The sequence below is a fragment of the Scyliorhinus canicula genome, chromosome 3 (assembly GCF_902713615.1).
Source record: "Scyliorhinus canicula chromosome 3, sScyCan1.1, whole genome shotgun sequence".
Classification (NCBI taxonomy): Eukaryota; Metazoa; Chordata; class Chondrichthyes; order Carcharhiniformes; family Scyliorhinidae; genus Scyliorhinus; species Scyliorhinus canicula.
This window is the reverse complement of record NC_052148.1, coordinates 17362912-17387303: the sequence shown is the minus strand read 5'-3', so window position 1 is coordinate 17387303 and position 24392 is coordinate 17362912. Positions and strand designations below refer to the sequence as shown.

Below are 24392 nucleotides of genomic sequence, written 5' to 3'. Positions count from 1 at the left end.
ACCCTAAGTCCGGGGTCCCCTGCAATGGTGATTCCTGTCCATCCGTCCCCTGTGTGTGTATGTCGTGTGCGTCAGTGTCCTGGGCGTCAGTGTCCTGGGTGTCGGTGCCTTGGGTGTAGGTGTCCTGGGTGTCGGTGTCCTGGGTGTCGGTGTCCTGGGTGTCGATGTCCTGGGTGTCGGTGTCCTGGGTGTCGGTGCATTGGGTGTCGGTGTCCTGGGTGTCAGTGTCCTGGGTGTCGGTGTCCTGGGTGTCGGTGCATTGGGTGTCGGTGTCCTGGGTGTCGGTGTCCTGGGTGTCGGTGTCCTAGGTGTCGGTGCATTGGGTGTCGGTGTCCTGGGTGTCGGTGTCCTGGGTGTCGGTGCATTGGGTGTCGGTGTCCTGGGTGTCAGTGTCCTGGGTGTCGGTGTCCTGGGTGTCAGTGTCTTGGGTGTCGGTGTCCTGGGTGGGTATATCCTGGGTATCAGTGTCCTGGGTGGGTATATCCTGGGTATCAGTGTCCTGGGTGGGTGTATTCTGGGTCGGTGTCCTGGGTGGGTGTGTCCTGTATGTGGGTCTCCTGGGTGCTTGTGTCCCGTGCGTCAGTGTCCTGGGTCAACTGCGACATGGGCCCGTAGCTGTGGCTGCCCTCCTCGTCGCTGGGTGTGACCCGCCGGCGCCGCCGCCGGCGTGGGCCCCCCTGGCACTCTGGGTCTGTCCCTATCTCGACGGCGCCCGGGCACGTCCTGGGGGCGTCATATGCCTGATGGGCCGGATCTGTCCCTGTCTCGTTGCCGCCCTGACACGTCCTGCGGGTGGTTGGCATCCATGGGGACGGGTGGTTCGACGTTTGGTCCAGCAATAAAGCATGCATGGTTAGACACGCAGACAGGGATGGGGGAATGTGGGGATATGGGGGATAATATGGGGAAAGGGGGGATATGGGGAAAGGGGGGATATGGGGAAGGGGGGATATGGGGAATGGGGGGATATGGGGAAGGGGGAATATGGGGAAAGGGGGGATATGGGGGAAGGGGGATATGGGGGAAGGGGAATGTGGGGGATGGGGTGGGGGAAAGGGGGATATGGGGAAATATGGGGGAAGGGGGGGTGGAGGAAAGAGGGGATATGGGGGAGGGGAATGTGGGGGATGGGGGCAAGGGGGATATGGGGAAATATGGGGGAAGGGGGGGTGGAGGAAAGCGGGATATGGGGGAGGGGAATGGGGACAGGCGGTGGGGGGTCTCACTTGGTGGTGCGACCCCGACCTCTGCAACCTGCCGGTCCTCGGGTCTGCCTGCAAGGTCCAGGGCCCTCTCTTCATGAATGGTGAGTGGTCGCAATTCGGGTGGACCCCCTCCGGTCCTCTCACGCTCCCGGTTGTTGTGAGCACGCTTCTCCTGTGGGGGGCGGGAGGGTGGCAGGGATAAAGGGCAACAGTGTTAGGCAGACATATACATGCGGACCAGTGGTTGTGTGTATATTGACAGAGGTTCACAACCCATCCTGCCACTGCAGCCTGTATGGGTGGGTGCAGCCATGTCGGTTTTACCTCGGGCTGTGCCGCCCTTCAGGGGTGGCGGGGTACTCACCCATGCTGCCCTGACAAGGTCATAGACCTTGTGGCACTGGACGCCTGTCCTTGCTGTTACAGCCACGGCGCTGACAGCCGCTGCCACCTCCCTCCACAGGCGCCGGCTGTGGCATGGTGCGACCCTGCGGCCATGTCCGGGGTACAAGGCCTCCCTCCTCTGCTCCACTACGTCCAGGAGCACCTCGATGTCGCGCTCCTGCAACCTCGGAGCTACGCGGCAGTCAGCCATTTTGCCGGGTATCTGAGGGGGTGGTCATCTTTTGTGCTGCGATGCCGCACGTGGCCTTGCCGGGTGACGCCGTCAAAAATGGCATCACGCCGCTGCTAGCCCATTCCCGGCCGGAGAATTCGCAACATTCCGGGTGGCCCGACGCCGGAGTGTTTCGCACCGTTTTTGGCGTCGGGCCATCGTGCCGATTCCCGGAGAATCCCGCCCCAGCTCTTTAGTTTTCCTGACATTGAGGGAGAGATTGTTGTTGCTGCACCACTCCACTAGGTTCTCAATCTCCCTCCTGTACCCTGACTCGTTGTTATTCGATATCCGGCCCACTATGGTCGTATTGTCAGCAAACTTGTAGATGGAGTTCTACAAGTTCCCCTTCGCCCTCATTGCTCTATCTAACTGCTTCTTGAAACCATACAATGTTTTGGACTCAACTACTTCCTGTAGTAACAAATTCCACAGGCTCACCACTCTCTGGGAGAAGATATTTCTCCTCATCTCTGTCCTAAATGGCCTACCCCGTATCCTCAGACTGTGACCCTTGGTTCTGGACACACCCAACATCAGAACATCCTTCCTACATCTACACTGTCCAGTCCTGTTAGGATTTTATAGGTTTCTCTGAGACCGCCCCTCATTCTTCTGAACTCCATCAAATACACTCCTAACCAATTCAATCTCTCCATGTACGTCAGTCCTGCCATCCCAGGAATCGGTCTGGTAAACATGGAAACATAGAAAACATTTCCACATTCCATCATCGCTGAGTAATGCTGCATTTGTGTCAGGTGTTACTTCGTGAGAGGCACCCTTGTCTCAGAAACCCCAAAGAAACTTCATCAGCTCAAAAAAAACCTAACCCACAGACTTGAGCATAAAATGAAGGATGATATTCCCAGAGCAGTACTGGGAGAGTGCTGCACTGTCAAAGATGCTGTCTTTCAGATGACTTGCTAAATCAATGGTCCTCACTGTCCCATCAGGCAGATGGAAAAGCTCCGTCCACAAATTCAACTAGGAGTAGGGGAGTTCTCTCCAATTTCCAGACCATTATTTATTCCTCACTACACATCACCAGAAACATTATCTGGTCATTACCACATTATTGTTTGTGGGAGCTTGCTGTGTATATATTGGCTGCTATGTTTCCTACATTACAAGAGTGATTATAAGTAAAAATGTATTCCATTGACTGTGAAGTACTTTCAGACCACCTGACGTAGTGAAAAGCGCTTTATAAATGCAGGTCTTCCTTTTGATGGTTTACACTATAAACGTATACAGCTTTAAATCAACAATAATTGAATCAAAGTGCTGCTTTTAAAATAACATCTGCTACCATCCTCAGACAACGAAAGTCACACCCCCACGTTGCTCTGCAGTTGGAAGTCAGGGTGAAATTTGGCTTCCCCGGTGAGGAGGAGGGGGATACCACTTTAAGACCTTTAACCGGCGGAAGTATTTGTGGTTTCCGGTAAAATGGCGGCGCCCATGTGAAAGGCTGATTGCCGCTGGGTTCAGGATGTGGGCTCAGTGCCGGCCGCTTGTCCTCCTCCGGCCCAGGCCCGGCCTCTGGATCCCCGCCCGGGGCCGCAAGTCCCGCACCGACCCGCCGGCCAAGTCCAAGGCCGATCGGCTGCGGGTCCCCACCCCGGTCGACCCCGCGGAGCTGCTGGTGGTGAAGGAGCGGTACCAGCAGCAGGTGGCCATCATCGGGGCCCTCAGGTCAGCACCGGGGGGAGGGCGCGGTAAACATCCCCAAATAATAGAGAGAAGCTTCAATAAGTGGTCTTCTGATTTGGGACGGGAACAGGGAGTGACTTCAGCTGGGGCAGGCATGAGGACCCAGAGGACAGGAGTGCCCGTCTCTGCGATTGTCCAACAGCTTTGAGGTTCTCTCAGTTTGTTTGGATGAGAGTGGAGGCTGCAGGGTGACTGACCGTGGCACTGGGGTACAGGATAAGAATGCAGTGCTCATTTGAGGCAGTGTAGTGAGGGGGATTGACACTGTTCTGCAGCAAGGAGCCAGAGTCCAGATGGTGACCTGCCAGGCTTTCGGACATCTGTTCAGGGCTGGATGGGAATTTGCAGTGGGAGGGGGAGAATCCAGTGGTTGTGGCCCTTGTAGGTACCAATGACAAAGGTAAAAAGAGGAAAGAGATTCCACACAGAGTGTTTGAGGAGCTCGGCAGTAAATTAAGCAAGATAACTTCCAAGCTACTATGTTCGGGTTATTATTCGAACTGCCCAGGTTCCGCAGGGTTTAGTGCTAGAACCTTTGCTGTTCGTAGTATAGATAAACGATTTGGAGGAAAATATAACTGGTCTGATTAGTAAGTTTGCAGACGACACAAAGGTTGGTGGAATTGCGGATAGCGATGAGGCCTGTCAGAGGATACAGCAGGATTTAGATCATTTGGAGACTTAGGCGGAGAGATGGCAGATGGAGTTTAATCCAGTCAAATGTGAGGTAATGCATTTTGGAAGGTCTAATGCAGGTAGGGAATATACAGTGAATGGTAGAACCCTCAAGAGTATTGAAAGTCTGAGCGATCTAGGTTTACAGGTCCACAGGTCACTGACAGGGGCAACACAAGTGGAGAAGGTAGTTAAGAAGGCATACGGCATGCTTGCCTTCATTGGCCGGGGCATTGGGTATAAAAATTGGCAAGTCATGTTGCAGCTGTATTGAACCTTTGTTAGGCCACACTTGGAGTATAGTGTTAATTCTGGTTGCCACACTACCAGAAGGATGTGGAGTCTTTAGAGAGGGTGCAGAAGAGATTTACCAAGATGTTGCCTGGTATGGAGGGCATTAGCTATGATGAGAAGTTGAATACACTCGGTTTATTCTCACTGGAATTACGGAGGTTGAGGGCTGACCTGATAGAAGTCTACAAAATTATGAGGGGCATAGACAGAGTGGATAGTCAGAGACTTTTTCCCAGGGTAGAAGGGTCAATTACTAGGGGGCATAGGTTTAAGGGGCAAGGTTTAGAGGAGATGTACGAGGCAAGTTTTTTTACACAGAGGGTAGTGGGTGCCTGGAACTCGCTGCCAGAGGAGGTGTTGGAAGCAGGGACAATAGTGACGTTTAAGGGGCATCTTGACAAATACATGAATAGGATGGGAATAGAGGGATACGAATCCCGGAAGTGTAGAAGATTTTAGTTTAGACGGGCAGCATGGTTGGAACAGACTTGGAGGGCTGAAGGGTCTGTTCCTGTGCTGTACTTTTCTTTGTTCAAATTGGCAGAGTGGGCACATAACATTAGAGAGATGAATACGTAGCTCATAAGACTGGTGTGTGAGAAATGGGGTTTTGGTTCATAGGCCACTAGAATCAGTACTGTGGAAAGTAGGCGCTGCACAGTTGGAATGACCTATGTCTGAACTGTGCTGGGACCAGTGTTCTTGCAAACCGCATAACTAGGCAAATAGAGAGGCCTGTAAACTAAATAGAGGGGGGATGGTTCTGGAGAGGATATATGTCGGCTTGCAAAGCAAAAGGATATAACCGCAGTAAAAGTCAGTTATTTAGATAACGATACCTAGGGCAGCAAGGTAGCACAGTGGTTAACACTGTGGCTTCACAGCGCCAGGGTCCCAGGTTCGATTCCCGGCTGGGTCACTGTCAGTGCGGAGTCTGCACTTTCTCGCTGTGTGTGCGTGGGTTTCCTCTGGGTGCTCCGCGTTTCTTCCCACTAGTCCCGAAAGACGTGCTGTGAGGTAATTTGGACATTCTGAATAAGCGCTGGCAGGTGGCGACTAGGAGCTTTTCACAGACAATACAAAAGATTATTACTATTACCCAGAGTGTCATGGGAAGGGACAGAGTGTACAGACATAAAAAAACACAGCAAATAGGGTCAAAGGGGGAAAAACTGGTAAAAAGGCAAAATCGATAGCTCTTAAATGCACGTGGCATAAAATAAATGAATTAATGGCACAGATTTAGATTAATGGCCTTTGTAGTAATAATAATCTTTATTGTCACAAGTAGGCTTACATTAACACTGCAATGAAGTTACTGTGAAAAATCACCACCAGTCAGCTCTCTCTCAAAAGGGGAAAGCAGCCTATGGTCCTCAGGGACTATTCATTCCCTCACTAAGAGTGTCAGTTTAGATTTTCCACTCGGGTCTCTGGAGTGGGATTATGATTTCCCCTAACCATCATTCTGACTCCGAGGTGAGGGTGCTACCAACTGCACCACGGGTTGGCACAGTTCTTTCATCATGTCAGGCAATAGGAAACTTGCCATTTGGATTCCTTAGTAGTGGCTTCAGCCCCTGCAACATGGTGGCGGGTTTTGATTTTGAGAGTGGCACAGTGGTTAGCACTATTGCCTCACAGCTCCAGGGTTCCGAGTTCAGTTCCAGCCTCGGGTGACTGTCTGTGTGGAATTTGTGATTCTTCCCGTATCTGTGTCGGTTTCCTCCGGGTGCTCCAGTTTCCTCCCACAGTCCAAAGATGAGCAGGTTAGGTGGATTGGTCATGTTAAATTGCTCCTTAGTGCTCAGGGAATTGTAGGTTAAGTTACAAGGATAGGGTGGGTAGATGGGAGAGCGGAGCTGGGAAGAGTTATTTTGAAGGGTCGGTGCAGACTCGATGGGTTGAATGGCCTCCTGCACTGTAGGGATGCTATGATAATTAGGCCAATTGAAAGGTGAGGTGAGCGAAATCTGATTTTTTTTTCTCTTCCACCGCTGAAATTGAAGGGCCGAATTTAAGGAGGAAATGTTACGGAAGCGTTATGAAGAGGAGGTGGGCTCGCTAGCAGCAGAGCGAGCAAAGGTAGAAGCTGAAGAACATCAGAAATTGATGGCTTTCAATAATCTGGAGAATGAAAGACTTCGAAAAATCCGGTGAGTCGCACCTTCTTTAAAGCCCAGGCCCGAGCATCTTTCTCTATTTATTTCCCTTATTTCTCTCCTTGTGCCTCTTCTTAATTTATCTTGTGTATGACACCAGTCTCCTCTTCTCAATCCAATTTCTATTAAACTACTGATCACTCAACTTCCCCTCCTATGCCCCAAAGTAGCTGAAAAAATGGTTCTCGCTCTTAAGATGTCACCCCTCACTTCCTGTTATTGTCACCATACTTCTCAAAAAAAATCCTTGACTCCTCTGACTTTGCATATCACTGTTGTAACAAACTCAGTTGATATGGGTGAGGTTTAGCACAGTGGGCTAAATAGCTGGCTTGCAATGCAGAACAAGGCCAGCAGCGCTGGTTCAATTCCCGTAACCCCCCCCCCCCCCGAACAGGCACTGGAACGTGACGACTAGGGGCTTTTCACAGTAACTTTATTGAAGCCTACTTGTGACAATAAGCGGTTATTATTATTATAACTGGGCGGGAACATCCCAGAATGGAACCCAGGCTCAAAAGACCATAACCGTTACTTGTTGTTTAATAAAACTTGGAGGAACAGTGTCACAATTTTAAGAACGAGAAAAACATGAAACGTTGGATAATGATACTATACACCACATGGGTTTTGGATTAACACAGATTACAAAGTACACCGTCATCTATAATGGTCTCATTAACACATTCATTAACATACAAGATGACTGTGGTCAAATATACGCACTCGGTTCTGAAATTAAGTTAGTGTCTGTCCCCCCAGATGATGATCACATGAGAGTTTTCAAATTCCACTCCCAGAAACACACCTTAAATTCTTCTCTCACAGGTATGCTTTTCCTTAGCGGTTTGCATTCTGAACTCCAGTCCAGGTTTTACAAATGACTGATAACCCAAGCTTCTGCTCCACTTTTAACAGTGAATCCAGTCCAGAATTTTACACCACCCCCTTTTCGATTCCTTTGTCTTAACTGCTTTTACACAAACTCCGAGATCCAGCCACTACCCTGTTTCCTGTCTGCTAACCGATTCTTAATCCATGCTAATATATTTCCCCCAATCCCTTGTGCTTTAATATTGTACACAAACCTCTTGTGTGTCACAAGCTTACTGAAAATGCAAATACACCACATCCACTGGTTCACCCTCATCTATTGTACTAGTTACATCCTCAAAAAAACTCCAGTAGATTTGTCAAATACTAGGGGCTGGTTTAGCTCACTTGGCTAAATCGCTGGCTTTTAAAGCAGACCAAGCAGGCCAGCAGCACGGTTCGATTCCCGTACCAGCCTCCCCGAACAGGCGCCGGAATGTGGCGACTAGGGGCTTTTCACAGTAACTTCATTGAAGCCTGCTCGTGACAATAAGCGATTTTCATTTCATTACCCTCTCATAAATCCATGTTGACTTTGTCAAACCTGATGAGATTTTCGAAGTGTCCTGTTATCACAGCCTTTGTAATAGGCTCGCATTTTCTGCTACTGATATTATGCTAACTGATCTGTAATTCTCTGTTTTCCCCCTCTCTCCAAATGTAATAGCGGGGTTACATTTGTCACCTTCCAATCTGCCGATACTGTTCCAGAATCTACAGAATTTTGGAAGATGACAACCAACGCATCCGCTATTTCCATGGCCACCTCCTTTAGTACCCGGGATGTAGGTGTAGATTCATGGGGACCTGCAGGCTTTCAGTCCCATTAATTTCTCCGGCATCTTTTTTCAGTAATACTAATTTATGTCTTTTGATTCCTCCTTCTCACTAGACCTTTGGTTCCAGAACATTTCTGGGAAATTATTTGTCTTTTGTGAAAACAACTAAAGTAGTTGTTTAATTGCTTTGTCATTTCCTTGTTCTCTATTATAAATTCTCCCATTTCAGACTGTAAGGGACCTACATTTGTCTTCACTGATAATTTTTTAATACACATAGAAGCTTTTACAGTCCACTTTTATGTTACTTGTAAACTTACCCTCGTACTCTGTTGTTCCCCTCTTAATCAATCTCTTGGTCATCGTTTGCTGAATTCTGAACTGCTCTCAATCCTCAGTTTTGCTACTTTCTCTCGGAATTTCATATGACTCCCCTTTGGATCTAATACTAACCTTAATTTATTTTGTAAGCCATAGTTGGGTCAATTTTATTGATGTGTATTCGCACCAGAAAGGAATGTATAACTGTTTCAATACATGCCTTAATTCTGTAAATATCAGACATTGTCTGACCCCCCATCATGCCTTTTAATGAAGTTCCACAATCTTATCTTGGCCATCTCACATTTCATATACTTGTAACTTCCTTTGTTCAGATTTAGGACCCTAGTTTCAGATCGGACTTCTTCACTTTCCGTCCTGATGAAGATTTCTGCCATGTTATGATCACTGTTCCCTAAAGGACCCCGCACAACAAGATTGTTAATTAGCCCCTTTCTCATTTAGGTATGTTCCCCTTGTTGGTTCCTCGACACACTGGCCTAAAAAAACTCATCCTGTTCACACTGTAGGAATTCATCTGCCCAGCATTGTTGCTAATTTGATTTTCCCAATCCATATGTAGATTAAAGCCACCCATGATTACTATAACACCCTTGTTACATGTTTCTCTAATGTTTTTACTGTCATCCCTTAGCTTACCACAATTGTTTGGAAGCCTATAGACAACTCCCACTAATGCTTTCCACCCCTTATTGCTTCTTGGCTCCACCCAGACAGATTCTACGTCTCAGTTTTCTAAGCCAACATCCTTTCTCATTATTATACTGATTTCATCCTTAATTATCACACTACCCAACCTATTTTGCCTGACCTCCCTAAATATTAAATACCCTTCGATATTCATTTACCAGCCTTGGTCACCGTCCAGCCATATCTCCCTAATCACAAACATATTGTATCCGTATATACCAATTTGTGCTGTTAATTCGGCTACCTTATTGTGAATGCTCCATGCAGTTAGATACGGTGACTGTCTTTTTAACATTCTTACATTGTTTTGTACCATGACCCAATGACTGATAACCCTTATTTCTTCTGCATTCCACTTTTGTTTCTCGGTCTTTTATTTCTGTCTTTGTTTACTCCTCTTGTGTCTCCTCGCTCCGGTTCCAATCCCCCCCCTTTAACTTTCGTTTAAATTAAGCTCTCGCCCTTGAGAGGATATTGGTCCCGGTCCTGCTGGGGTGCAACCCGCCCAGGCTGTCCAGGCCGCCCAGGTCTCGCCTTCCCCAGAATCAGCCACAGTGCCTCTGGAATCTAAATGCCTCCCTCCTACACCAACTCTGCAGCACGCATTCATCTGCTCTATTCTCCTATTACTGCCCTCGCTGACGCGCATCATTGGGAGTAATTCATACTTTTTGGGCTCCAGCGTTTTAATTAATTTGCTGGCTCCCTATATTCGGCTTTCAGAACCTCATCCCACTTCTTATCTCCATCATTGGTACTGATGTGGAGCACCACCTCTGACTGTTCGCCCTCGTACCAGCCTCCCCGGACAGACGCCGGAATGTGGCGACTAGGGGCTTTTCACAGTGACTTCATTGAAGCCTACTCGTGACAATAAGCGATTTTCATTTCATTTCATTTCATTTCATTTCTCCCTTCAGAATGTCCTGCAACCGTTCAGTGATATCCCTGACCCAGGAAGGCAACATACCATTCTGGTGTCACGTTTGTAGCTGCAGAAACATCTATCTGTTTCCTTGACAATACAGTGGCATGTCGATATTGCTCCCCTCTTCAACTCCACCCACCCGCAGCTGAAACACTCTTGCTGCATTCCTCTGAGGAATTACCTCCCTCAACAGTATCCAAAATGGAAAACCTGTTAGAGAGAGAGGGAGATGGACCTAGGGGAACCCTTCACTACCATCTCGGTGCTTTTGCTCTGTCTGGCGGTCACCCATTCCTTTTCTGCCTGTGCACTGCGGTGTGACCACCTCATTGTTCATGCTATCCACAAAGATCTCACCCTTGCGGATACCCCACAGTGATTCCAGTGACAACTCCAGCACCAAAACACGCATTTCACGTAACTGCAGCTGGAGACACTTCCTGCACACGTGGTCACACTGGACCTCCCACATTGCGCAAGAGCAGCATTCCACATGGCTGAGCTTCCATGACTTGCCCTTAAATTACTCCCTTCACTTTTACTCCCTCTAGTTTAGGGTAGATTAAGGACAGTAGAAACACTCACCGGGTCAGAGCATCCATCAGCCCAATTTTAAAGCTAGCCTAAAACTCATCATCTTCCAACCCAAAAGGCCAGCTTTTAGTTTATTGTGAAATTAGAGACTAGACTTAGATAGAAATTAACCCTGAATTTAAATGTTAAATATCCTTAGTCACCAAACTCCATGGCACGCCACTGCAGTTCAAAGGCGCAGTCCAGTGCAGCCAAACTCAGAACTTCTTGGTGACTGTCTGTCCTCTAGTCTTGATGTTTCCCACAGTATTTACTCTTCTCAAAAATCGTTCATGATTTTAAAAATCTCAAGCAGGTTACCCCTTGAAGAATAAGGGCTGGTTGTATGAAATCTAATGGCTGCATTTCAAAAGTACTTAAATGGCTGGTAAACATCCCCCATATACAAATGCAAAGACTGAAGAAGGGGCGACTCAGCATCTAAGCTCATTTTAATTAGTGACTTTCTGTTTGGGTTGCGTGACAGGGAGGAGCGACTCCGGCAAGAGGCAGTAGAGGAGCAGGAGCAGAAACTCAAGGCAGCCATCCACAGAGAAAAGAAACGGGAGGAGTTCCTCAAGGAGAAGGAGCTGGAGGTGCTGCAGCTACAGGTATGCATTGAGAGTGGGCGGGAGAGATATTTTGCTCTTTTATTTTCAGACCTCCTATCCGTTTCGGAAAATTGTGTTCATCCTCTCTTCCATCTGAGGGGAATGGAGAGCGGAAAGCTTTCTACCACTGCCAGACAACACCTGCGTCGAACACTCCCAGGACAGGCACAGCATGGAGTTAGATACAGAGTACAGGTCCCACTACACTGTCCCCATCAAACACTCCCAGGACAGGTACAGCACGGGGTTAGATACAGGGTAAAGCTCCCTCCACACTGTGCCCATCAAATACTCCCAGGGCAGGTACTGTACGGGGTGAGATGCAGAGTAAAGCTCTCTCCACACTGTCCCCATCAAACACTCCCAGGGCAGGTACTGCACGGTGTTAGATACAGGGTAAAGCTCCCTCTTCTACACTGTCCCCATCAAACACTCCCAGGACAGGTACAGCACGGGGTTAGATACAGAGTAAAGCTCCCTCCACACTGTCCCCATCAAACGCTCCCAGGGCAGGTACTGCACGGGGTGAGATGCAGAGTAAAGCTCCCTCCACAATGTCCCCATCAAACACTCCCAGGGCAGGTACTGCACGGGGTTAGATACAGGGTAAAGCTCCCTCCACACTGTCCCCATCAAACACTCCCAGGACAGGTACAGCACGGGGTTAGATACAGAGTAAAGCTCCCTCCACACTGTCCCCAACAAACGCTCCCAGGGCAGGTACTGCACGGGGTGAGATGCAGAGTAAAGCTCCCTCCACAATGTCCCCATCAAACACTTCCAGGTAGGTACTGCACGGGGCGAAATACAGGGTAAAGCTCCCTCTACACTGTCCCCATCAAACACTCCCAGGACAGGTACAGCACAGGGTGAGAAATAGGGTAAAGCTCCCTCTACACTGACCCATCAAACACTCAAGTCAGGTGTAGCATGGATTACATGTAGCCTTGGGATTCATTCATCCTACTTTACAGGTAGCCTCAAACGCACCTTTTGCCACATCAGAATCTTCCAGTGTCTATTTGACAACGACATGCAAGATTGTCTAAACATGACTCTGTTCCCCATTCTGATGCACAGTAACTATTGCTTATCAGAATTTGCACTGACATTATCCAGCTAGGGTGAATCCCAGGGAGGGAGGGAAAATATTTTTAATACTCTCTTGGGTTGGATTTGCAGTCTGATTCCAGAGCTAAAAGAACAGTGTGCTCACACTGTAATACTCTCCTTCACGGCAGATTGTTGTCAGAAAGAATGGATTTCTCATTTACCATTGAAAGTGTTTGTTTTGATTAATCATTCATGGTGTGTGTGTGTGTGTTTATGATACAATCAATAAGCATTAATGAGGTTTCAGAATTTCACCCACCAGTGCTTCTCCAAACAGAGCTGCTTTGCCAATTAGCCCAGGATGGAAGAAGCTCCCTACAGCTCTTGGCCCTGTTTGCTGCCCTACTTTGCTGTACTATCATCATAACAATCTTGTTATAACAGCATTGCACCTTCAACATAAGAAAGCATCCCAAGCCATTTCATAGGAACATAATGAAAAAAATAATAACACTGCTCTAAAAACAGAGACCTTGAGGGAATGTCTTGGTCAATGAGGTAGATTTGAAAGATAGCCTTAAAGGAGGCAGGAGAGATGGAGGAAGAGAGTTTTGGGGAAGGAATTCCAGAGTTTGGGTTCCAGAGAGCTGATGGCATGGCTACCAATAGTGGGCCAAAGGGGGTGGAGGAAGCACAAGATACCAGAGTTGGAGGAGTCTATGGGGGAATATCATGAATCCAGTGGAGCCACTACAGATAGTGCTGTTCCCTGTTCATCCATCCCCCTCAAATGTAGTGGAGGTGAAAGCTGTGGAAAACATCAACTAGGAGGAGGGTTATAGCCACAGGAACTCTTGACACTGACAAATAAACATGCACTCTGCTGTAGCTTGCATTTTGCATATTCATCGCAGACAGAACCACTCAAAGAATCATAGAAAGGTTACAGTACAGAAGGAGACCTTTCAGCCCATCTTGTCCATGCCAACCCTAGGACACCCAGGTACCCTTTCTAATCCCACCTTCTTGCACCCGGTCCATAGCCCTGTAGTTTACAGCACTTAAGGTGCAGATCCAGGTACGTTTTAAGAGAGTTTAGGGTTTCTCCCTCCACCACTAACTCGGGCAGTGAATTCCTACTCCCACTACCCTCTGCGTAAAAACATTCTTCCTCATGTCCCCTCTGCACCTTCTGCCACTTATCTTGAATCTATGTCCCCTGGTTCTAGAATTATCCACCAAGGGAAACAATTTTATCCTGCCCACCCTATCTCTTCCCCTCATAATTTTGTACACCTCAATTAATTCACCCCTCAGCCTTCTTTGTTCCAAGGAAAATAACCCCAACCTATCCAATCTCTCTTCGTAGTTACACTTTTCCAGCAACATTCTTGTAAACCTCCTCTGCATTCTCTCCAGGGCAATAACGTCCTTCCTGTAATGTGGTGACCAGAACTGCACATAATACTCCAGTTGTGGCGTCCCCAGTGTTTTATACAATTCTAACATTATATCCTTACTTTTACATTCAGTATCTCTGCCAATGAAGGAGAGCATTCCATGTGCTTTCTTAACAACCTTATCTACTTGAACTGCTGCCTTTAGGGATCTGTGCACTTGTACATCATGATCTCTCACCTCATCTACTCCTCTGAGTACATTCCCATTTATTGTGTACTCCTTATAACTGTTCAACCTCGTGTTGCACCTTTAAAATCTCTGGTTCACTCGACCAGTTTACTTACTCAAAGTTTTACTCTTTATTTACGAGATGAACAAAGGACAAAACAGGTTTACAGTTGAACGCAATTTTATTCACAATTCTATTGGTCTGGAAAATCTGACTCAGACTCACACCTGAGCTTTGGGTTTTACCCATACTTCGTAAAGGAGGCCGTCAGGCTTCGATCACTCGATGTTGATGTCTTCTCTGGGTTCGAAACCCTTTCTTCTTGCGATGGTTGTGCCTGGGCAACTCCCAGGTTCTCGCTCAAGATCTGTTCGATGCTGCTTTCTTATACTGGGAAGCTTGGATTGAGTAATTTATATATATATATATATATATATATGCCCACCACTGGCCATTGTCCTAGCCAAACCCACTGGTTAATGGGAAATAAAATATACACCTGTTTATTGATGATGGTTCAATCAAGACCCACTGTCCTCTGAAACTCCCCTTGCCTGACCAGCCGTCAGCTCATTAACGAGTCTGATGGCTTCTTTGGTCTGTCCTTCGTCCTGCTGCAAAGTTGATCACCTGTGTCTGGAAGTTTGTTACATATTCAGAGACTTGGAGTGGGTAATCAAAGTCCATTTCACAACAACAGGTTTACGCTTTGACTTGAGTGCTTTTTGCAGATGGCCAATGTCGATTCCGGCCAGGGTTTCATGAGACAGTTTCTGTTCCTGCCCCTTGTGTATCTCCTCGGCCTGTTTTCAGTATCACACTCTACATGATTTAAATGCGTGACCTCACAGTTCTCTGTGTTAAATACCATCTGCCACTTTATCGCCCACTCCACCAATCTATCTACATCGTTTTGAAGGTTATAATAATAATCTTTAATAATTTTTATTATTGTCACAAATCTGCTTACATTAACTCTGCAATGAAGAGTTAGGGTTAGGGTTTGGGCAGCACGATAGCATTGTGGTTAGCACAATTGCTTACAGCTCCAGGGTCCCAGGTTCGATTCCCGGCTTGGGTCACTGTCTGTGAGGAGTCTGCACGTCTCCATGTGTGTGCATGGGTTTCTTCCGGGTGCTCCGGTTTCCTCCCACAGTCCAAAGATGTGCAGGTCAGGTGGATTCGCCATGCTAAATTTCCCTGAGTGTCCAAAATTGCCCTTAGTGTTGGATGGGGTTACTGGGTTATGGGGATAGGGTGGAGGTGTGGACCTTGGGTAGGGTGCTCTTTCCAAGAGCCGGTGCAGACTCAATGACCGAATGGCCTCCTTCTGCACTGTAAATTCTATGATTCTAGGTTACTGTGAAAAGTCCCTAGTCGCCACACTACGGGTACATGGAGGGAGAATTCAGAATTCTGAATACCGAACAAGCACGTCTTTCGGGACTTGTGGGTGGAAGCCGGAGCACCCGGAGGAAACCCACGTCGACACGGGGAGAACGTGCAGACTCCGCACGGACAGTGACCCAAGCCGGCAGTTCAAGTACACAATATCAGGGCTGAAATAAAGTTTAGAAAGGAGTCAGGGACTGAATTTTGTGTTTGAATGTGCTACCTCGACACACTTTGCATAGGTTTCCCATCGTAGTTTTTTTTTACAGGTCAGCAGGGAGCACATTAGAAGCGCCAACCCACATGCCCTCCCTTTTCTTGGCATCCACCCTCCCCAGCATTACTGAGCCTTTCCCAGTGCACGAATCAGGCTTAGCTGCTTGTTGATGGGTCAGCCAGCGTCAAATGGCATTCCAGTGTGTTTTGCGCCCTCTTCTGGTCCTGCAGAGTGCATGCTCCAAACAGACAGAAAATTCAGGCCATGGTGTTTCCCTGTGTCTAGTGCCCTTGTTCACCTAGGCGCTGGAGGTTGCAGATTTGAAAGATGCTGCTGAAGAAGCCTTAATGTGTTGCTGCAATGCATCTGCAAACTTCATTGTTTGTGAAGTGCTGAGGAATGTTCTATGCTCATGAAAGAGGCCTCACAAAGATAGGATGTCACTCTTGTTTTAATCAGCATGAACTCTTAGCTCAATTATGACTTTGTAATGCACGGTAGGTTTATGAGAGTTAAGGACGAGGGGGAAATTAGGTGAGATTAAGGGTAATAGTGATGGAAAATTTAAATGGATATTGTTATTTTGTTCCCTTGTGTGATCCCTTCCAGTCCGTAATAGGCATGTTTGCAAGCAAGATGTGTTTATTTCCTTACCCTCAGAGTATTTTCTCCTCATTTAAAATAAATTCTAGCAGCAGGTTTTTTAGGTAATTTTTAAAAATAAATTTATTATCACGCCCTTGCCTCAGATGTTTAAATCATAGCACCCCAATCACACGTCTCACTCACACCGTCGCACATGTAAAGATTAGCAATGGAAGAAGTTCAAGCCATAAAAATGGAATGGAAATCTGTCTCTGTCAGTGCAGGCCTGATGTCGTCTTAGTTGAGTTGGTACATCAGTTCAGGCGACGGTCTTTTAGAAGCAAAAGATTCTCATGAAACTGCAAAGTCTCTTGTAGATGAATAGCCAGGAGATTGGTTCTCAGGTGAACTAGAACAAGTACAGTACTTTAGCCATTTCAGATGTTTCCAGTGTTTCAGATGTTTCTCTGCTGGATCTCTCCAGTCCCAGGAAAGTTAGTTTCAGTCACGTGACTGCAGGGTGAACACTCCTGCGATCCAGATCATGATGCAATGACACTTGACAGTGGTCAATCATTCTGATCTCTGCCCCAACTTGTGCTTGAGTTCTCCTTTGTTCAATTTGATACTCTGTGACCAACAGTCCAGAGACCCAATATTCCTCAATCCTCACACAATGAGATATTTAAACTTCATGGTTCACTGTGAACTACCCTCACTCTTGTACATGTTTAACTAAATATTGGCTGCATTTTAAATGCCCATAGTCACATGTTAAATTTGGGGAGCTGGTGATGTAGTGATATTTTCGCAGGACTAGTAATCCAGAGACCCAGGGTAATGTTCATAGCATAAAATAGAATTTACAGTGCAGCAGGAGGCCATTCTGCCCATCGAGTCTGCATCGGTCCTTGGAAAGAGCATCCTACCTAAGCCCACACCACCACCCCATCCCTGTAACTCAGCAACTCCACCTAAACTTTTTGGACACTAAGGGGCAATTCAGCATGGCCAATCCACCTAACCTGCACATCTTTGGACTGTGGGAGGAAACTGGAGCACCCGGAGGAAACCCACGCAGACACAGGGAGAACATGCAGACTCTGCAGAGACAGTGACCCAAGCCGGGAATCGAACCTGGGACCCTGGAGCTGTGCTAACCACTGTGCTACCATGCCGCCCGTTCTTGGAACCTGGGATCGAAACCCACCACGGCAGATGATGGAATATGAATTCACTAAAAATCTGGAAAATCCAGCAATGTGGTTGTCTCTGAAATGGCCCAGCAAGCCACTCCGTTCCAATACAATGAGGGATGCCCACATTCCGTGAATGGCCACTTTCACAAAGTATGATCTTAATATCCAACATCCTCCTACTTGTACTGACAATTGAAATAGGGTGTCGATTCAGTGGATCTCTGGGAAAGAAGTGGCTGAGAGACATGGGGAGCTGGTGAGGGAAGAGTGGGGTTTGGGGAAGGTAAAAAATAATGCCGCATTATTTCAAAGAAATAATTCGGCCAACATTTATCCTCCAATTGATTTCACTAAAAGCACAGGCAATTTGGTTCTTTGGAACATCCTGGGGTTGTGAAAGGTGCTATATAAATGCACGTTTGGGTGTTGATCTGCTTGAGAGGGATGTCTTTGTTCATTCTCTCTCAATTTCTTTTAATTTACAGGAGGCAGTGAAGAATTTCATCACGCTGGAGAATTTGGATGAACGAATAGAGGAAGCTCTCAAAAATCCGAAGAATTACAACTTTGCCATCGATAAGGAGGGCAGGTTCATGAGGAGGACCGTGAAGCAGTCAGCTGTTCGGAACCCGCCGGGTACCGCCATGCCCTCTCCTCCCGAGTGAGGGCTCATTGACCCAAGGGGCTGGGACGGGGAGTTGGCACAAGCCTTTGGGCAGGAATCCAACCATCAACGGGTTGACCTGCGCACACCTCTTTGTAGTTTAGTTTGTCTTGGCTGTGGTAGGAGAACTCTCATCGCAGCAAGAGTGGACAGTTTCAGAAAAACAGGGGCGTTAATTTGCGATGAGACATCGGAGAGAGTACAGACGGTAAACCCCGCGTTTGTCCAAAGAGTAGGGCGCAGTGTCCTAAATGGAATTCGTCCATTGTGTACTGCTTCATAACTGCTGTTTTCAGGGTGTATATCACTGAATTTCTTCACAGTGCAAAGTCAGTCAATTCACTGTTAACTCCGAGTGATGTGCTCTGCACCTTACAATATAATAAAGGGTGAAGTAGGAATAAGTAGACTTTAATAAGACTGGAGTTAAATTGCATCGATAAATACAACACAATCAGGTCAGGTTTCACATTGTGTCAATAAATATTATAGCTGTGTTACATTCTATTATCTATAATAAGGAAAGAGCGCATAAAAAGCCTTGTATAAATAAATATGAAGGCCAGGCTGAATTGTGCTACAAATAGAAGGGTCTCCATTCAGTATGTCATTCCAGTGGGAGGTGGTGGCATTGTGATAATGTTACTTAGCTAACACATGGCATGAATCGATAAAGGAGTTAAGTGTGGGTGGGATATTGGCTCACAGGGCTAAATCACTGGCTTTTAAAGCAGACCAAGCAGGCCAGCAGCACGGTTCAATTCCCGTACCAGCCTCCCCGGACAGGCGCCGGAATGTGGCGACTAGGGGCTTTTCACAGTAACTTCATTGAAGCCTACTCGTGACAATAAGCGATTTTCATTTTCATCTGTCAGATTCATTCAAGTCTTCAAGAATGAAACAGATCGATTGTTGTTGACTCATAGAGTCATTGAAAATGGGTGACAGATGTACCAACATATGTATCAGGAGCAAGAGTAGGCCACTCGGCCCCTTGAGCCTGCGCTGCCATCCAATAAGGTAATGGCTGATCGGATTGCAATTTCAACCCCACATTCCTGCGTGTTCCCAATAACCTTCCCACCCCAGCCGTTTGTTAATCAAGATTCTATCCACCTCTGCCTTAAAAACATTCAAGGACTCTGCTTCCACTGCCTTTGAGGAAGAGAGTTCCAAACTCTCACCACCCTCTGGGGGGAAAAAAACTTCTCCACATCTCCATCTTAAATGGGTGACCCCATATTTTTAAACAATGACCCTTAATTCTAGATTCTCCCACAAGGCCACATCCACCCAATTAGGATCTTAAAGGTTCGATCAAGTCGCCTCTTACTCTTCTAAACTCCAGTGGATTAAAATCTAATCTCTTCAAATATTCCTCATTGTTGGTATTAGTCTAGTAAACCTCTGTACTGCTTCCAATGCATTTACATCTTTCCTTAAATACTGATCTACAATATGCCAGATGTGGTCTCAACAATGCCCAGTACAACTGAAGCATAACCTCCTTACATTTGTAATCAGTTCCCCATACAATAAACAATAACATTCTATTAGCTTTCCCAATTACTTTCTCTACCTGTATAATAGCCTTTTGTGATTCACGCACTAGGTCACTGCCCTCTTGAGCTCAGCTGTCTCAACATTTAGATAACTAACCTTCTTTTAATTCTTCCTGGACAATTTCACATTTGCCCACTCACTTAATCTATCTGTGTCCATCATTATGTCCTCTTTACAATTTACTTTCCTACTTTGTGTCGACAGCAAATTTACCACCTTCAGTCCCTTCATCCAAGTCATTGATATAAATTGTAAAATGTTGAGGCCCCAGAACTGATCCCTGCAGCACACCACTCGTCGCATCCTGCCAGCTTGAAAAGACCATTTATGCCAACTCTCGAGTGTAACACTGCCATGGTGCTGCGCTGTTCCTGATGCAGCACTCTGTCAGTGCAGACCTGTTCCTGAACTCCACCTCCATGCCGAGCTAGTCTTTATCGATATTACCCTGCTGCTGGACTCGCCTGTGTCAACGTCTCAGATCAGCACTGTGTCTGGTGGTGGAGGTTACAGGTGTTTCCTTGCACCCCCCAGTGCCATACAGCAGTTTTTTTCTGGACATCACGGAATGCGGGACATGGAAGCTAGACCCCGGCAAGCTGTATGAAGAGTTCACAAACGGGGGGGGGGGGGTCAAAGGGATAGTATATTGTATACTGGGAGAGGATGCACAAAGACTCCAGATGAGGTGGCAGGGCTCCAAGTGGGGCATGGGCGCCTTGCAGGTTGTGAGCTCACGGGGACGGTGGTTGAATCGAGCAACAAACCTCTTGAGTATGCTAGCCTTTTCCCTCTGGGTTGCTGACATCCTGGTGAAGACAGGTTGGCTGGAGAGAGTGATATGAATGTGTTGGACTGTTTTTTAAATGTAGCGCCTGGACCTTTGAAACTGTCAACTGAGGGTGGGCAATCGAATAAAAGCCAGCCCGCCAAGTGGCTAGAAGGGGAACATGCTGTGCATAACTAATGAGGTTCCAAGTGCAGAATCTGCCTCAGGATCCGGTCACTCTGGTCAGTGGGAAAGGCACCCACGGAGCCATCCGCCACTGCCCGATGCTTAAATTCAGCCGTGTTCTGTGATTTCTAAAGGTTTGTCATAACTTCCTTGCCTTTTCATTTCATTTCATTTCGGATACATCCGACGTGGTCCTTATGACTCATCAACTTTAATTACAGATAGACTTTCTAATAGCCTCTATGCATCAATATTTAGCTCTTCCAGGAATTAGATTTGGCAGTGTATTCTTCCTTGGTAAAGGCAGATGCAAATAATTCATTTTATACCGCAGTGCTGCCATGCGTACATTGCCTTTGTGGTCCCTTGTTGACCCCACCACTCCTCTTGCTACCTTATTTATGTGCCCATAGAAGACTTTTTGATCCGCTATGTTAGCTGCCAGTCTCGTATACATTCTCTTTGCCTTTCTTTACATTTTCATTTCTCCTCTGAACTTCCTACATTCAGTCTGATTCTCACTTATGTTATCAACCAGACATCAGTCAAGTGCACCCTTTTTCTGCTTCATCTTGCTCTCTGTTTCATCATTAGGGTAGCTGGGGCTTTGGTTGGCCTTCTTTCCCCTCAAGGCAATGTACCTCAACAGTACCCAAAGGAAGCAGTGTACCATTACAATTTTGCCTGCAAACTATTGATGATTTACAGATTTATTTATCCCCCCCCTCCCATTGGCCTTCCTCCAATGACAATTTTGTTACTTTTAGATTGATTTTTGTTCTTTTCCATAGCTAGTCTAAACTTTATGATGCTATGATCACTGTTTCTTAAATGTCCCCCTTCTCATTTTTGATCCACTTCACCTCCTGGAACCTGATCAGGCAACGTTCATTGTTGGATCTAAAAAATACTGATCTCCTGAACACGCTTCAAACACTCATCACCTTCAGCTCTTTACATTATTATTATAATTCATATCAGGATAATTAACTCTCCTATTATATCTACGCCACAAATTTTGCACCTCTGTAATTTCCCAGCAAAAGCGTTTCTCTATCATTCTCACTATTTGGTGTCCTGGTTTGTCAAGGTACTTTTAGTGTCCTTTTTAAACTTTAGCCCAATAGATTCTTTCATGGACATCCTCTCTCACCAATATCTTGCATGGGATAAATATTGGCCAGACCACGAAGGAGAGCCTTTGCTATTTTAATTTGAGTACCATCCAAAATAAGGGCCTAAGATTAGCGTCCCATCTAAAAGATAGTGCAGCACGCCAGCAACGGAACAGTCAGCCTGGAGGATGCGTTCGACTCTCTGGGGCGCTACTTGTACCACAACCTCAAGACTCTGAGATGAGCGTGTTGCTAACTGAGCTAAGATGTGGTGATGATTGAGGAAAGTAAGCCAGGCTCCTGGGGAGAACACCCCCCTACACCTTTAAGCCACTTGAACGAACTGAAGCAGAGCCTTGGTTTAACATCTCCCCAAAAAGACATACATTTCATCAGAGAGTAATCAGTAAAAGAGAGCCAACTGTGTCAATCTCTCCCAATCAGTACACAGGGTCTCCATCGTCAAGTCCTCAGCTGTCCATCCTCGCAACAGCGCGTGGAAACTGGGTCCTCTGTGGCCACAACCAAAAGCTTCAGAGGTGATCGGAGATTTGGCCTCCAGACTTGCGGTGGAGAAGCCCATTATCACGTGCACATGCCCAGGCAGTCATAGAATGAAATCTGGAAATATTTATTCCATCGGGCCTGAGGTTCCGTGGTGTGGTTATTGGAGTCAGATTGCCGCTCTGCTTCTCCTTATTCAAATTGTATTTCGATCCTAGCTCACCCGACCTTCCGACTCAGGCCGGGTAAGATCCGGACAGTTCAGCGTATCCCCCAGCCCTAACGCCAAGGGCAGTTCAGTTACATAGATACATAGAAGATAGTAGCAGGAGGCCTTTTGGCCATTCATCACGATCATGGCTGATCATCCAACTCAATAGCCTAATCCTGCTTTCTCTCCATAGCCTTTGATCCCATTCTCCCCAAGTGCTATATCCAGCCACCTCTTGAATATATTCAAACTTTTAGCATCAACTACTTCCTGTGGTAATGAATTCCACAGGCTCACCACTCTTTGTGTGAAGAAGTGTCTCCTTATCTCTTGTCCGAAATGGTAACCCTGAATCCTCAGACTGTGACCCCTGGTTCTGGACACACCTATCATTGGTAACCTCTTCCCTGCATCTACCCTGTCTGTAGATGGATGTAAGGAGGCCACGCCCCCTTTTTCATGGCACTAGCTTCCGTAAACTAAGTAATTAAAGAACCAGCCAGGTTTAGACATCCTTGACAAGCCAGGAAGAAGTTAAATTTATAAGTGGGTAGAATTTAGGAGAGGGGCTAGGTTTCTTTTGGATGGGGGGGGGATCAGGTCAGGTTGTGCCTTATGTGGGGAGGTGCATTGGGTCAGGTCAGGAGAGGCTTCGGGTTCGGTGTCAGGTCGAACTTGGGGAGAGGTGGGGTCTCATGGAGGTTGGGTTGGGTCTTCGGGGGTGGGGGGGTATCAGGTCATATATGGCCTTGAGGAATGGGCTGGGTGATGGTGGCAGTGAAAGTTAGGGGGGAGATGGGGGACAGTCCTGACTAGGATGGGTAGGGAAGGAGGGGTGTTGTGGGAGGGGGGGGGGGGGGGGGAGTAGGGCAATCCCAAGGAGGGGAATCCTGTGGGTAGATAGACAAAGGATGTTTCATCTGGCTGGAGCAGGTGGTCTGGAGCCAGGGTACATAGTCTTGATAGGAGGTAAGCCAATTAGGATAGAGATAAGGAGGAATTTGTTCAGTCAGAGGGTGGTGAATCTTTGGAATTCTCTAACCCAGGGGCCTGTGGATGCTCAGCACTTGGGCACGTTCAAGACAAAAATCGCTAGATTTCTGGATACGAAAGACATCAAGAGATAATGGGCAGGAAGGCCAGCCAAGATTTAGTTGAATGGTGGGGCAAGCTTGAGGGGCTGAATGGCCTACCTCTATTTCCTATGTTCCCACAAAAAGTGTAGAGCTGTGACCTTAGACAAGGTACTATCAGCAACTATGCTGCAAACTTTACTTAACCAACCCTGAAGGAGATTAATCAGCTAAAAAAATGTTTCACATTTTCCAAAATTCCCTAGATTTAGAAAGGTTCAATTAGATTGGAAAATAGTGAATGTAACTCCTTTATTCAAAAAGGGAGACAGAAAGCAGGAAACTACAAGCCAGTTAATGTAATATCTTTTATTGGGAAATTTTTGGAAGTTATTATTAAAGCTGTTGGTAAGGCTCTTGGAAAAAATCAATCATTATCAGAGGCCCCTCCCACCCAGGCATTGCCCTTTCAGACCCTTCCATCAGGCAGAAGTCTGAAGACCCGCACATCCAGAAATAGGAACAGTTTCTTCCCTACATCTACAAGACTCCTCAACAACTCCCCTCGGACTGATATGTTCCCTGTAAGAACACTATTCACGATGCCCAATGCTGCTCTAGCTCATGTATTTGCTTTGTTTGGTCCCTTGTTCCGCACTGTAACTAATCACTGTTTGCTGATGTACCATTTGCCAATAGAACATAGAACATACAGTGGAGAAGGAGGCCATTCAGCCCTTCGAGTCTGCACCGACCCACCTAAGCCC

General features: G+C 46.8%; 1 protein-coding gene across 1 annotated transcript; it reads left to right on the top strand.

Annotated features, from left to right (window-relative positions):
- The first annotated feature begins 3273 nt into the window (after positions 1 to 3273).
- On the top strand, positions 3274 to 18704 carry mrps26 (mitochondrial ribosomal protein S26). Its single transcript, XM_038793183.1, has 4 exons — positions 3274 to 3519; positions 6516 to 6662; positions 11341 to 11464; positions 18026 to 18704. The coding sequence occupies exons 1-4, from the start codon at positions 3317 to 3319 to the stop codon at positions 18203 to 18205; spliced, it is 654 nt and encodes a 217-aa protein (XP_038649111.1). The 5' UTR covers positions 3274 to 3316; the 3' UTR covers positions 18206 to 18704.
- The last annotated feature ends 5688 nt before the right edge of the window (positions 18705 to 24392 follow it).

Bases quoted from the DNA above. Each gene is read 5' to 3' on its own strand.
- mrps26 (XM_038793183.1), top strand. From the start codon at position 3,317: ATGTGGGCTCAGTGCCGGCCGCTTGTCCTCCTCCGGCCCAGGCCCGGC. The intron at 6,663-11,340 runs GTGAGTCGCACC...GTTGCGTGACAG, and splicing joins GAAAGACTTCGAAAAATCCG to GGAGGAGCGACTCCGGCAAG. The intron at 11,465-18,025 runs GTATGCATTGAG...TTTAATTTACAG, and splicing joins TGGAGGTGCTGCAGCTACAG to GAGGCAGTGAAGAATTTCAT.